This window comes from Carlito syrichta, unplaced genomic scaffold (assembly GCF_000164805.1).
Source record: "Carlito syrichta isolate Samal-C Ts95f unplaced genomic scaffold, Tarsius_syrichta-2.0.1 Scaffold305334, whole genome shotgun sequence".
Taxonomy (NCBI): Eukaryota; Metazoa; Chordata; class Mammalia; order Primates; family Tarsiidae; genus Carlito; species Carlito syrichta.
This window is the reverse complement of record NW_007249430.1, coordinates 234,302-249,993: the sequence shown is the minus strand read 5'-3', so window position 1 is coordinate 249,993 and position 15,692 is coordinate 234,302. Positions and strand designations below refer to the sequence as shown.

General features: G+C 47.3%; 1 protein-coding gene across 2 annotated transcripts in view; it reads right to left on the bottom strand.

The window, feature by feature from the left end:
• Positions 1-15,692, bottom strand: part of TPO (thyroid peroxidase) — a 92,479-nt gene that overhangs the window by 15,202 nt on the left and 61,585 nt on the right. Inside the window, exons 8-12 of one of the 2 annotated variants that reach the window (XM_008061621.1) lie at positions 13,171-13,429; positions 11,439-11,609; positions 5,469-5,706; positions 3,306-3,514; positions 1,762-1,932 (exon numbers count right to left, since the gene is read on the bottom strand). In XM_008061621.1, the coding sequence (XP_008059812.1) occupies positions 1,762-1,932; positions 3,306-3,514; positions 5,469-5,706; positions 11,439-11,609; positions 13,171-13,429 (1,048 nt within the window). The remainder of the gene's footprint in view (positions 1-1,761; positions 1,933-3,305; positions 3,515-5,468; positions 5,707-11,438; positions 11,610-13,170; positions 13,430-15,692) is intronic. The other variant, XM_008061622.1, reaches the window with a different exon arrangement.

The following is a 15,692-nucleotide window of genomic DNA, read 5'->3' as shown; positions in this document are numbered from 1 at the left end:
GATACCATAAGATTGTCTAGGGCAGCGGTCCCCAACCTTCTTGGCATCAGGGACCAATTTTGTGGAAGACAAATTTTCCACAGACAGGGTCGGGGCTGAGGGAGGGAAACATCAGGCATCAGACTCTCATAAGGACGGTATAAGCTAGATCCCTTGCGTGTGCAGTTCACAGTAGGGTTCGCTCTCCTATGAGAACCTAATACCCCCGTTGATTTGACAGGAAGTGGAGCTCTGCTAGCCCACCTGTCACTTCTGGCTGTGTGGCCAGATTCCAAATAAGCCAAGGATTAGTACTGGTCTGCTGCCCAGGGGTTGGGAACCCCAGGACTAGGGACAGGCCAGACTTATGGGATGAGCAGAGTCATGTACTGAAGCCCAGGCATGTCACAACATGAAAGGTGGGGCAGCCCAAGCGACTAGAGGGTTAGGGAATTTCCCTTTGCTGATCTGCTTCCAACGTTTTGCTCCTCCTTTGTTTGCACCTCACAGAGCCCTGTGAATATAGCTTTGGGGTCATAAATGCCTAAAACAAATAGTCAATATGAATATACAAAATGCCCAACCTGTATGATGTCCACTTGGATACCTAATCCTGAATTGTACCCCACATCTTTGAAATAAAATATATATTAAAAAAAAAAGTCTGGCTGCGACTGTGACTGCTACTTTATTTTTGGTAACATAAGCTACAACACTTACCACTGGAAGTACAGATACCCCACCAGATCCAAGAAGTCTTAGAAACAAGGATATAACCTGGACTCGGTGGCTCAGCCTGTCATCCCAGCACTTTGGCAGGCTGAGGGAGTGGATTGCCTGAGTCCATGGGTTCAAGATCAGCCCAGGCAATTTGGCGAGACCTTGTCTCTACAATAAATCAAAAATTAGCCGAGTGTAATGGTGCGCACCTGTAGTTCTGGCTACTTGGATGGCTGAGGTGGAAGGATTTCCGGAGCCCAGCAAGTTGACGCTGGAGTGGCCGTGAGTATGCCACTGCACTCCAGCCTAGGCTACGGAATGAGACTCCAATTAAAAAAAAAAGGTCCAGGGATTTAAGCAATAAAAGATGTAGGTGTACAAGAGAACTGTGTGCCACAGAAAGATGTGTTAACACAGAACACACAGTGTGTTCAACCCGGAATCACACGCCATGATCTCTTAACAATGAAAGCCGGGAGTCGTGGGTGAAGCGGGAACTTCAATTTTGCACAGGTGTGTGTGCCCTTAGCTATTCTCAGAGTTATTTCCTGAACACCATTCCCGGTCAGCTTCATTTCTTGCCTTCCTCCTTCCTTCTCTCTCAGCTGAAAGAAAACACCCAGCGGGCACCTGAGACCCCTGACTAGGTGGGCAGTCACACCCATATCTGACTATTTCCACAGGGTGAAAGCGAGGTGGGTCTCTGGTGCTCACAAAGTCTGTCTTTCCTTTTACTGTCAAGAGTCTGGAAGTAGCTGGCCATCACAGCCCTTCAAGGACAAAACATGCTGGGTTTCTAAAACTGAAACTGACATGTTTGTTTTTGTACTAAAGGATACACAGCACAAAACTTACCACCTTGACATGCTTGGAAACATGGTCAACTGCAAGGAGAATCCTGTTTGTATTCCCAGACAGCTCTGGGAAGACAATGATGCTCAGAAGCACTCTTTGCCAAAGGAATAGATATTCAATGACATTTAATTCTTAGTTTATATTTGAAAAAAGCAGATATTTTTGTAATTGTAATTTAAAAAACAGATGCCCTGTTAAATGACTGACCTTTGCAAGTGGGGGGTTGGAAATCCCATCCTTCCTGGGTGCAAGTGATTTGTTCTTGACCTTGAAGTTCATATCCATGACGGCAGAAATATACCAGCACACGTCTTCCAGATTCTTCACAGTGCACAAAGTCCCCATTCTCCACTTTCTCTGGAAAGCCACACTTGTCATCTATGCAATGTTGAAAGGTTAAAAAGCAGACAAAGTATAAGAAAAAAAGCAAAACAAAACTATAACCCAATATTCCTGTCATAGGCTGACTTGTGTTCCCCAAAATTCACATTTGGGTTCCAGCCTTCAGTACTTCAGAATGGGACTATACCTGGGGATAGGGTCTTCAAAGAGGGGATTTGCTTATTGTCTGTCTTCTCTTTCTGGAATGTAAGTACTGTGAAAGTGAGTGTGTGGTGTGTGTTTTATGTGTGTCTTATGTGTCTGTGTGTGTGCACCAGTGTGTGTGTGTGAATCCACTTGTAAGTGGATCTCAAGTCCCTGAGGAAATACCTCCCACTGAGGAGGCATGAATTACTATTTCTTAAGCTCTTGCGTGGAGCTGGGTCTCACATCACAGAGTTGGTGTCATGCATAATAACAGAATAAGTCTTTCATGCTGATTGAAATGCAGCAATTTGATATGTGCCATAATTATGTGTAGAGCGAAAACTAAAGTCAGAACATCTGCTTTGCTCAGTTAAATCCCAAATACCCTCAGGTGCCGGTAAGTCAGGTCTTCCCAGAGGACTTGTAGCCAAATGCTGTCCACGATTTACTCCTTAAAATGTGTGATCCTATCTGCTACCTCTCAACCAGGGCAATTGTGCATGAGGGGCTTGGGGCAGTTCTATATTTGTGTGGGGTGTTCACAGCTGGGTGGGTGCTCCCGGAATCTGGTTGGGGGAAGGGAGCAAGGGGGTCACTGGGCATCCAGCTGAGAACAGCACAGACCCTGCAGCAGAAAATGAGGGTCTGGGAGACGGTTAACACCAAACTGGGGAGCTGTACTGTGGTCACTACTCAATAATACACACAGTCTTTTCTGGGGAACAGGGAGCAGGCTGATTCACTTTCCAGACCTCCAAACCCTTCCTCACTTAAGGAGGACCAACTAAGCCTGTGAGCTCCCCTGAAGAAGCAAGGCAGGGCGTTGATGGTGTCAATGTCAGTTCAGCTTATTTGAAAGCTATGCTGTCTTTGATTGCATCTCTATTCTGTAACATAATGTGAGCAGAGATTTATTTTTTTCCTCTTTTAATTTTTACTTTGAAATTGTGGGGTACAATTCAGGGTTAGGTATACAAACGTTCATTGTGCAAGTACCCTTATTAATGAGGAGTGCCCCCCCTTCCCCAGGTAGATATTGACCACCGTCAATCCCAGCTATCCCCCCACCCTCTCCCCACAGTTTCCCACTACTTTCAATCCCTTTCTTACAGTAATACGGTAGTTGTTCAAGGTCCACTTATGAGTGAGAACATGTGATACTCGGTTCTTTGTTTCTGTGAGAGACCACTCAGTATTATTAGTGAGCAGAGATTTAACGTCACCTTGAACAAAGGTCTCCCTCCACGCTTCCAGGTCCATGCCAGGGATGCCTTCACAGGACTCAAAATCTTGGGGGAATCTTCCTACTTGGAAAGCGTCGACGGGCACCTGGGTGAGGCCCGTGTTGTCACAGATGACCCGAGATAGAGAGTGCCTTTTCAGCTCATGCCTCTGCGCATCCGTGAAGACGGGTCTGTTTTCCCACCAGAACCTCCACAGGAAAGAGCAGTGTTAGAGCAAGAGCCCCGGTGACCCTGTGGAGCCATTGAATACCAGCTGCCCACTGTTTTGTTCAGCTTCACCTTTCCCTGGGACATCGGTCCATCCAGGAGTTGACATTGGAGACCAGTGAGCACCCAGGACACCCTGTGTGGACCTTGCTGCCTGTCTGGAGGATGGAGTGTTAGATGGAAGAGGCTCCTAGAGCCATTCTTTCATCGGTGATGACAATATATTTTGCTGCATTGATTTTTACCTGGGGTGGAGTTTTGTGTTAAAACAAAGAGAATGACAGGACATTCAGCTATTTTAGAAACTGCTGCCATCTAAGCTGAAGTCCAAGTACCATGAACAGCTTCTCTTCCTCCAGGCCATGATCAATCAAGAAAATTGTGATATTAGGAAATAAAGTTTTACTTTCTTTCCAAAATGTTAAAACCATTGACAAAGCCCCAGCAGCTCCTAGTCTGAACACCATAAAGCATGTGTCTCCCATTATCATATAGAGCTCTTCTTCCTTCCTACCTGGGATGAATTGCGCTCAGAATGTGAAAAGGGGCTCCATCAGATTTTTGTATGGAGTAGATACTCAGTCCTAAGTACTCAGGATGAGAAATGCACAGTATCACTCCAAGAATCTGCCAGCTGCTTCTGTGGGCTTGTTTCAAACTGAACTTCAACTAGAGGTTGTATAATACATAGAATATGCATACAACAGACACATAAAGGACAAGTTGAAGAAATACACCCAGTGAGGGTGTGGCTTCCAGGCACCAGAATATCTCAAACAACACAACTTTGTTAATGGTACAGTTCTGAAGTAGAAAATTCTCTTAGCTATTTCTCTCCAGGTATTCTTAACTCCTTGAAATACTGCATTGCAGAAATTAATGGTAAAAGAGTTATTGAGGGGGGAAAAACGGAGCCCTGGTGTGTGGAAGATATATTCTCTCAAAAGAACATGGATATCCTAAAAAAAAAAAATCTGACAGGCACAATGACTACCAGAGAGAGAGAGAGAGAGAGAGAGGGAAAGGGAGAAGGAGAGAAGGAGAGAGAGAAAGGGTGGGGGAGGGGAGAGAAACTGTACATGCAAGGATTATTATTATTATGATTATTTTGAGTTGGAGTCTCACTCTGTTGCCCAGACTGGAGTGCAGTGGCCGCTCCCAGCCACCACAGCCTCGACCTGCCGGGCTCCGGCGATCCTTCCGCCTCAGCCTTCCGAGTAGCCGTAATTACAGGCGCGCACCACCACACCCAGCTAATTTTTTGATTGATTGTAGAGATGAGGTCTCGCCAAGTTGCCCAGGTGGGTTTTGAACCCACGGGCTCAGGCAATCCTCTCACCTTAGCCTCCCAAAGCGCTGGGATTACAGGCTGAGCCACCGAGTCCGGCTTTGTAAGGATTATTAAAGAAGAAAAAGGAAACGTTTCCCATTGTTTTTGTGCTGTTCCCAAATTCTAGTGCATTGTGTGTATTGGCTTTGTGAGGCACATGGAGATGGGAGGGTTAGATGTGGGAACCAGAAGCTTGCTTTCTGACTCTCTCTGGCTGTACAACGTTCACATTCTAGGCTGAAATGGAGGAGGGAGCAGAAAGCAAGTAAAGGCAAGTAAGAGGGGCCTTAGCTTTCTGCTACCTGCAAGCAGAGCCTTGTGTAGGCAGGTGGGTGGAGAGCTGGGAGGGATAGACCACCCACGGGCACAGGACTGTGCCTGAGTCAGTGCCTACCTTTGTGGCATCAAAGATGCTGCCAGGAGAGGTGGCTGCAGGGTCCTCAAGAAATGCACTATTTTCGTCGGAGTCTTGCTTACTTGCATGCTTTGACATACGGGAAATCAACAATAGTTCATACTGCCAGAACTTGAACCTAGGTCTGGATGGCTTCAAATGAAGCTATAGATCACCATCACCAGTGTCAGAGGTTCGTGCAGGCACTTACCGGTCACCGTCCCTCAGGGCCTTCATCTGTTTCCCAATGATACAGGCAAACAGGGGACCCGTTCGGGCCCCAGGGAGGAAGTCCTCAGCGAGGCCGCCCAGCCAGACGTCGATGTTGTCGGGGTGCTTGTACAAGTCCACTATCCTGTCCACCACAGTCCTGTCGGCGACAGCCGTGCTCAGGTCGGCTGGTGTCTCCAGTCGAGGCAAGCCGCAGAACTCTCTCCACTCATTATAACCTGCACCAGGAAGAGGGGCTGGGGTCCTTTCAGAGAGTCCCCCACCCCCGCATCCACGCGCCAGCCCCTGGAGACAGTGGGCGCCATGATGACCAGTACTGTCCATAATCTCCAGCTACAGAGAAAGCCCTCCATCACCCCGTCCATGCCTGTGGCGCTCACGTGCCAGAATGTGCCAGCACAGACTCCAGGGCTCCTATGAGGAGCTTGCTCATAGAGGAGACCAGAGACCAGAACGCCGAGTCCGAGACATCCGAGGGGATTCATGCTGTCACCCAGCCCCACACTCAGTTCTCATCTCTACAAGCAGCTGAGACAGGTTCTCTCACCCTCTTTAAAGTTGACACTCTATAATGACATCAGGAGCACACAGAGAATGCCATCATGAGCATACTGTCTCTCTCTCTCTTCTCTTTCATGTTCTCTCTCTCTCTCTCTCCCCCCTCCTCCCCATGTTCTCTCTCCTCCATGTTCTCTCTCTCCTCTCTCTCATATTCTCATTCTCTCATGTTCTCTCTCTCTCTCTCTCCCCTCCTCCCCATGTCCTCTCTCCTCCATGTTCTCTCTCTCCTCTCTCTCATATTCTCATTCTCTCATGTTCTCTCTCTCTCTCTCTCCCCTCCTCCCCATGTCCTCTCTCCTCCATGTTCTCTCTCTCCTCTCTCTCATATTCTCATTCTCTCATGTTCTCTCTCTCTCTCTCCCCTCCTCCCCATGTCCTCTCTCCTCCATGTTCTCTCTCTCCTCTCTCTCATATTCTCATTCTCTCATGTTCTCTCTCTCTCTCTCTCCCCTCCTCCCCATGTCCTCTCTCCTCCATGTTCTCTCTCTCCTCTCTCTCATATTCTCATTCTCTCATGTTCTCTCTCTCTCTCTCTCCCCTCCTCCCCATGTCCTCTCTCCTCCATGTTCTCTCTCTCCTCTCTCTCATATTCTCATTCTCTCATGTTCTCTCTCTCTCTCTCTCCCCTCCTCCCCATGTCCTCTCTCCTCCATGTTCTCTCTCTCCTCTCTCTCATATTCTCATTCTCTCATGTTCTCTCTCTCTCTCTCTCCCCTCCTCCCCATGTCCTCTCTCCTCCATGTTCTCTCTCTCCTCTCTCTCATATTCTCATTCTCTCATGTTCTCTCTCTCTCTCTCTCCCCTCCTCCCCATGTCCTCTCTCCTCCATGTTCTCTCTCTCCTCTCTCACATATTCTCATTCTCTCATGTTCTCTCTCTCTCTCTCTCCCCTCCTCCCCATGTCCTCTCTCCTCCATGTTCTCTCTCTCCTCTCTCTCATATTCTCATTCTCTCATGTTCTCTCTCTCTCTCTCTCTCTCTCACATACACACACACACGGGGAGGGATGTACATGACTATCTTCATTCGTCTGATCCATGATCTTGTATCGAAGGTACTTCCTTGCTCTGTCCCCAGTGAGCCCCCAGCCTCTCCTGCTGTTCACCAGCCTTGTGCCCTGGGCCTCTTCCTCCCGAATCCTTCGTCCAGCTCCACTGACTCTGCAGGAGCACCTTTGCCTAACACACTCTTCCTCCTGTGCCTCTCTCTGCGCACCCCACCTGACCTCTATCTTCACTCATTCTTCTTAGTTCAGCTTCCACCTCCTCCAGAAGCCCTCTCCATTCCCAAGTCCCCAAAGCTAGTGACCTGGCCTTTCTGAATTGTGTCCCTTCTTGGGAATGTTCCTCGCTAGAGCTAATAAAAGCAACGGCAAGGTTCTCTGTTGCTTTCGCCTTGCTTGTCCACCGCCTGCCATCACAGTGCTCAGATTATGTCTGGTTTTGCTCCCAGTGCCCAGACATCGCAGGCACTCAGTGAGAGTGCTGTGTGTGAGGACCCGGCCAGTTCTCAGGGCACCAAGGCATTCATGGAGCAAGAAATTGGGGCCTCACATTTAGACTGGACAGAACTAGAATAAATCATCATGTATCTTCCAATCAGTCTGGGAAGGGGAGTTTAAGTGATAAGAGACTTGCTGAGCCCCAGGAGGCGAGAAACTTCCAACCACAGGGAACAACTTGGAAAAAGGTAGGTTAGAGGAAAGGGTAGACGAAGGACAGAGTCATCAGTGAGAGTTGAAACCACCATCTTCTAAGATGGCGGCTCCCTGATTCAAGTCCATGGGGAACAACTGTGCACCTGACTTGGGTCACTACACTTGCTGGCCTTGGTTGGTCCCACCGCCCTGGTGCTGCTGCATCTGGTAAAGGTTACACTGAGTTCTCCCAAGAAGATGCCTAGCTGCACCCCAGCTCCTGATGTTTGTAGGTGGGCTCCTATGCTCTGTGATTCCTAAAGAACACTTCTTGTTTTGTTTCCAGATGGGCCACCCTTGCGATTTCATCAAAACCTCCTGGAAGGGGGGCCATCCCTTTCCAGAGACACCTCTGTCTCCTCATGGTGGCACCTCTGGTTCTATTTTTTCACATCACCTATTTTGGACCAGACCATCCCAAATGTGTCCTCCAAATTTCTCATGATCCAGTAACAAGAAACATAGAAGCAAGTCATTTGATTTGTATAGAAAATTCACATTCCCATTGCTTGCCACAGGGCTTGGGGAACAGAGCAGCTATTTCAGTAAATATTTGCTGACAGACTGCATTTATTTTTAAGGCAGTCAAAATCCAAAATAATAAGAAATTAAAGTTCAACAATTAGGGGAGAAAGTTTCTATAGCAATATAGACCCTCTTTAAACTATTTTAAGTGTAAAACGAAAAATAAAAACTTTCCTAGTACTCGTGGGAGGTTAATGTTTTCATTTTGGAAAGAAAAAAAGAAGTAAAGGTATTTCCTCTTCTTACTGCTCTAAGGGAAACATATTTACATCCTTCCCAACTCCAGTGGGAAGATGTGCAATGTCTGGGCATGTGGTCAGGAGATAAAAGGTAGATGGTGTCTGTGCTCACATGACCTCAGAGCAGTGACAGGAACAACAGGAATTTCAGATGTCCCTGCCTGTGTAGGGCATGGATGAAAATGCATGGAAAAAAAGTCTTTTAGGGAAGGTTGGGTATCTTATATTCACTGCAAAGTAAGACAAAATCTTTCAAGGTTTAGGGGAAACCATCCTCCCATCTTTATGGGAACGTTTCTTGGCAAGCTTATTACCTAATTTAGTCTTCAATCTAACTAATTGGAATAAACACGGTCTTCTTGTTGCTTCCAAATGCCTCCACTTGCTAAAATTGGGAATTGGGGAAACTTCCTAACCTCAGGACTGTACACAGTCGCTTATGTTGTTTGTATTATTGGTCTTCAGGTGTACTCACACCAAGCACTTTTGTATGTGCCGTCTCTAATGCTTAAACATGAGGCTGACGATTTTCCTGGGTGTTCAGAAGAGGAAGTGGGTGTTGGCAGTGTTATTAAGAGACACATCCACAACTGGACATCTTAGGCTTAAACCCGTCTTCTGCTCACAACCAAGGGCACTTGTCTTATTCCTCTTTCTCTCCTTCTAGGTCCTTCTTTCCTTGGAGTGTCTACTCATGCCATGATTCACTCATTCAGTAAGTGTTAAGTGTCTGTTCTGTGCTGGTCCCGGTTCTAGGGCTGGTGATGCCAGCAACAAAACCCACACGGTCCTTCCTCATGGAGCTTACGTTCTGCAGTGGGCAGACCAACACGCCAATGTAAAGCACTGGTGTTCACATTTCACCACATCCCACTTTAAGGTGAAAAGTGCTATGTGCTGTAAGAAAAAGTAAGGTAAGAAGGGGCAGGAAGGGGTGAGATGCCCTGCTACAAGCACGGTCAGCCCAAAAGTCACATTTAAGTAGGAACTTGAGGAAATCCAGCTGTTGGGTCAGCCCTGTGTCAGTAGCAAGGGCATTCCAAACAGAGGAAACAGAAGAGCAAAGGCATGGGACAGGCAGTCGTGTGCTCCTTGTATGCAAGGAAGCAGCTGTGCCTGGGGTTTAGAAAGTAGCGGAGAGTGGGTGAGTTCTCCATTGCACACAGAGGGGACTCCTGCATCCCTCCAACTCACATTCAGTTGCTAGATATTTACAGCCTGGGCAGCGGCTGATTCCAGTTCTTCCAGACACCCCTGGCAAGGAAGGAACAGATGGAGGACCCATGAGCACAGATCCTGCTCCTTGTTGGAGGCTGCTGGGCTGAGGGTCTGAAGCTCCAGAAGACTAGCCTGCGAGGATGGGTGGTTTCCCCTCTGCCTTCCCTGCCACAGACACACAAGATAAGGTGCATTTCTCGACTGAATCTGTGAGTGGATGACTGGGTTCAATAGGAGTTCGTTGAAAAGCTGTAGAGTGGTCACATATCTCTAAGAGGTGTTAAAAAAGAACTTAGTGGAGTAACAAGAGAACACTTTGGAGAAAGTTATCTTGGGGTCTGGGAAGTCTCAAGCAGAGCAGGTCTATGGGCATCATCAACACACTTTAGGAGGGCACCTTCTAAGCTTCCAGGGCTTGCAGGAGGAACAGAGCTGCCCACAGGTGGGGGCTTGGGAAAGGCAGGGCAAGGCTGGGAGGAGGGAGCCCGAGAGTGGCCAGCTTGAGGGGCAGCCTCTCATGACAGGAGCCAGGCCTAACTAGTCAGTTGGTCGTCATCCTGGAGGCACCAAAGCGATCTCTGCAGGCTGCAGGACCCCGTGGTGGGTCAAGAAGGAGGAGCATGCTAACACCCCCAGGAGTTTCCCAGGACACTAGACACAGACCTGCGTTGTCACCCACAGAGCTCCTACTCTCTAGGACAGGCTATTTATCAGTGCCTAGCTCAGGCATTCCTGGGAGGCTTAGAGCCTTCTTTGTGCAATTTCTACTATCTAAAGAAAGCTAGGAGCTAAGAGCAGTGAGTCATGCCTGTAATCCCAGCACTTTGGAGGCCCATCACCTGAGACTAGGAGTTGAGACCAGCCTGGGCAACATAGTGAGAACTCGTCTCCACAAAAAAAATAAAAATAAAAAACAGCTGGGTGTGGTGGTACATACCTGTAGTCCCAGCTACTCTGGAGGCTGAGGTGGAGCCCCAGAGATCGAGGCTGAGGTGAGCCATGTTTGTGACACTGCACTCCAGTCTGTGAGACCTCAACTCAAAAAAAAAAAAAAGAAAACTAGAAGTGGCTTCATTGGTTGAGTGAACTAGAGCACTTCAAAAGCCCATGAATGAACGAAAAAGAAGCCGGGCTCAGTGGCTCAGCCTGTAATCCCGCGCCTTTGGGAGGCTGAGGTGAGTGGATTGCCTGAGGCTGTGGGTTCGAGACCCGCCTGGGCAGCGAGACCTCATCTCTACAATAAATAAAAAAAAAATCAGCCGGGCGTGGTAGCGCATGCCTGTAATTCCGGCTACTCAGAAGGCTGAGGCGGAAGGATCGCTGGAGCCCAGCAGGTCGAGGCTGCGGTGGCCAAGTGCGGCCACTGCACTCCAGTCTGGGCGGCAGAGTGAGACTCCAACTCAAAAAAATAAAGAAGTGAAAAAGATTGACAGTGGCAGGAAACTATGGGGGGGTAGGGAAGGGAAGGGAGGTGGGATTAACGGTAGTCAATATCTCTGGGGGGGTCACACCTCATCAACAAGGGTACCTGCACAATACATTGTATACCTAACCCTTAACTGTACCCCACAATTTTAAAATAAAAAAAATGCTAAAAAAAAAGTTGACGATAGATTTGCAGATACATTTTGCTTCAAGGAGTGCGTTGCCAGGCTGACCAATAGCAACACAGGTATGTGAGGTGTGCATGGGAAGGAGTCAGCAGACAGACCTGGTAGACCGTGGTCTCGGCCCCTTTGCAGGTTGATGGATGCCAGGTCCAAGGTCCCGGAATTTGACAACACAAAGAGCCTCTCCGTCAGCTCTTCGTTCATCAGCTGATCCTGCACTTGCAGCTTGGCTGGTGTTGCAAGAAGACCTCTCACCAGTGGGTCCACACCACCTGGAGCACAACATGCAAAAGGCAAGAAGGATTCTCTGCCAAGCTCCAGAGACACAGAACAGCAACTCCATCTGAAAGCGCAGTTATTCTTTGCAAACATCTTTGTGTAAGTTCATGAATTTGCCATATATGACTCCACAGTTTCCCACAAGCCTTAGGACACTGCCTAGGGCAAATGAACCACCAAGCCAGCACTGAATCTGCAGAACCAAAGGGGCCTGGAGTTGGGGCCCGTCAGGTACTGAGGCTTTTGATTCATTTCTCAGCAGCAGAAACACAAGGAAAGGAAGCACTTGCTAAATTCCTTTTTTTTTTATAATCAATATTTTTTATTATGATGTGGGGTACAGTTAATGGTTAGGTATACAAATACGTTTCATTCAGGCACCCTATTGATAAGAGGTGCTTCCCCATCCCCAGACAGATATTTGCTCATACAAAATCATGAATTTTGCAGCAATCCTGGATGGAACTAGAGTCTATAATACTGAGTGACCTCTCACAAAAACAAAGGTCCGAGTATCACGTGTTCTCACTCATATAATGGACCTTGAACATCCAACCTAATACTATAAGAAAAAGACTGACAGTAGTGGGAAACTTGCTACATTCTAATGCCCAGAAAGGATGCCTTGGCTTAGCTAAGGGGGCAATCAGGGTGTTAGGAGCCCTGCTCTCAACACCTCTAAAGGCCTTGTGTGGAAAACAGATCCAGTTGTTCTTAGGCTCTGTCTACTCCAGTGGTGTCTGAATCCACAGTCACATGCATAAAGTCCTTTAAGGGGTCAGTTTGACCTGAGGATACTCCCCAAAACACAACTTAGAAGTCACTATGTATTTGGCCTGCATGAGGTGACCTGGTTATCACCATCAGATATTGGGTTGCCTGGTAAGGGCCAGGCTGGGCCAGCCGCTCTCTGACATGCACTTCATGAAGCAGCTTGTCTAAACAGGGCTCGTGGAGCACATTGTGGCAACTTTACCTTCCCCACTCCACACATCCATACACTCTTGGAATCAGACTTTGTGACAAGTTAGAAGCTTCCAGAAGTACATACAGAGCACCGGCAAAAGGAATAGAAAGAAAGGATGGGAGAAAGTGTCAAGATAACCCTTCCAAGAAACTAACCAGGAACTGAAAATGCATTCTTCTAAACAATTTGCTTTCAAAGGAAGTCCAGTTATTCACATTTGGTATTGATTATTGGCATATGGTATTGATTATATCTATAGTGCAAATACCATGCTTAATGGTGAAGAGAAATGGCATTGTTTATGATGAACAGTTATACGTTTCTACTTCAAAATTTCTTGAGTAATGGGGAATGAGTTACTCCACACTTGGAGGGGTTTATCCTGTGAATTCTGAAGAACTTCAGAAACGTGTGTGAAAGCATTGTCGATGGAAACCAGCTTTTACAAAGCTTTGAACTGGTTTATTTTCCCATAGACATAGATAGCTTGGACAGCATCAGCACATGTACCAAACGGAGGCTCTGCCTGGCTGTGATGAGGTACCAAGAAGCAAGACATTTCTACTGACTGAGCCATGGATGCTCACCTCCCTGGATGAGTCTCCATGGTCTGAAGAAGGCCTCGTGCAGCCACAGCCTGGGCAGGTCTGGGTGCTCCTGGAAGTGGGCATCCAACCGTCGTACCAGTGGGTGGACTGTGGCGTGGCCAAAGCGGAAGGCGGCTGTGGAGAACACGTTGGACACAGTGGGGTTGGCGGTGGAGTCGTAGCCTTCATAGGAACCCACGTATTGCCCGAAGGCTTTGGGGCCCAGGATCTTGGGGACATAATCTCGCATGGTAATGATCTGTGCAGAAAGGAAAATGACTGAGCGTCAGAGCAAGGGAGGGATACCAGACAAGGGTTGAATCAGAGTGGCAGGGAAGAAGAGTGTCTTCCTGAGCACCCTGGAGTGCTGCACATCATCTCGACAGAGTGTCACGGGGTGGAGCATATGCCAAGGGAGGGAACAGGTCAACAGGCACACCTGTTACTCCAAATGTGCCCCAACAACTCTCAGCATTTATGCAACTTGACAGTGCATGTCAGAGTCATCCCCAAACTCCCTCCACAGGGGCCTTGGGCAGGACAGGTCATATCAGGGCTGACACCACAGACTCCGGCCAGCCTGCAGAAGTATAGGCCACTGAAGAGGCCCACCTGGCATTCTCTCCCAGAAACATGAAAAAATTCCCATTGCAAACTATCTTCTCCTCTTCCCTCTCCCCCAGCTTCATCAGAGAGCAATCCTTTAACACCTAAACACAAAACATAAATCAGAAATCTAATCAAGTCAAGGAATCTTGGCCCTGGAAGCTCAGGATTTAGACTGACTTGAATTCTAATCCTATCTTCACACTTCTTAGCTGCGTGACTTTGAGAAGTTAGTTAAATCTTAGAGACTCTGTTTTATTATGTAAGAAAGCTTCTTTGAGTTTTTGGATAATAAAAGATATCCACAGTTTATATACATTATATATTCTCACATATAAGTATGATATATAGTTGAGATATACATCAGATCAATACATGAGAGGTAATTTCCGTATGCCCAAGTTTAAAGGGAATGTTTACAGGTTAGATGTTGTATATGATCCAAATGGCCCTCTTAAACTAAAATTTAAGCAGGGACTGAGATTCCTGGCTTATTTTTCTTCCCCCTTCTAAGTTTTCTTCAGCAACTGCCTTTAGTTCCCCACAAGAGAGCCGCAGAAACACAGCGGCGGGGGGTGAGGATTAATGGTTTCAACAGAAACTGGATGTGTGTCATGGACTTTATAGATGAGCCTAAATCCCTACTCTTTTTCCCCCATGCTGCAACGACGCTTTGCATGGTCTAAAATGAGAAGACAGACAGTCAGCTTGAGGGCCCGAAAGCCATAATCAGACGATGAAACGAGAAAGGCAGGGACAGATATATTGTGCTAACTTGACCAGGTCTCTGTGAACAGCGTTTTCTTGGCCCGCAATAAGGACCTCAAACTGAATTTCTCAGAAAGATTTTTTGTTGTTGTTGATTTTTTTATGTCTATTCAGGAGATACATTTGTAAGGTTGAGTAGACAGCCTTCTTCCCAGGATGGGGATCAGGCTGGTGGGGGCCCCAGATATGATCTATGTGGGGGAAATGGACACTTGGCTGGGTCATCTACAGCTGAGAACAGCTGCCTTTTCTGTAAAACAAGAACAAGTGCCTGATTCCTAGAGCTGTGTGAGGATTGAATCAAAGCCTATTGTATGGAACAGTACTCTGTCAATGGACAATTATGCCACAATCCTAGGGTCTTGAAATTACTATTTGACACATGGTCTCAAGAAAATTATGTACAAGAGTTCCGCTTTTAGGTTTAACAATATTTCTCTCAGTCAGAAAAATCAGGGTCAAATTGTTTTGGTATTTAAGGAGAATATTTTTGTCAACAGGCTCCATGTGAATGAAGTATAATAGAAATGAGTCTATCTGAGAATGTGGGTCTTATATTTTTTAGCTTATCAGTTTAGGAAGGCAAGCTGATTGTATAAAAAATAGCAAGTATTATTTACATACTTGTGATATGTTTCTAGATGCTAGAATGCATTTTCTAAGCAAGTAATTTGGGCCTTTGGGGAGTTCCAGGTAGGCCTTGAGCTTCACTGAGTGGCTTCGACCTCCAGCCGAGGGCTGAGTCCTGTTCCCTGCTGCTCTCCACCTAGGAGACCTGGAGACGCAGGAAGGAAAGGTTCTGTCTCGTGTCTCCAGACTGGGGTTGCCCTCCCTGTGCTTGCTCATCCATCAGCATGAAGTACCCGTGTCGTCATTTGAGAGAGTAGCCGTGAGGTCACAGTGCAAAACAGCCTCTTGACCTCAGATATGATTTATGTGGTCAAGTTTCTGGACCGCACACGTCCAAGGGGAGTCTCCTGACCACACGATAAGTTCCATGTGTCCTCCGCACTTGGGATACCAGCAGCCCCTTCTACTCCCTGGAACGCTCTTCTTTGATTTCTTCTCAACCCAGTGGAAAAGCAGAGGTCCCTCTCCTCAGCCCAAGGGCTAAGGCAACTTTAAACTCAACTGCAGGCTATTTTGAC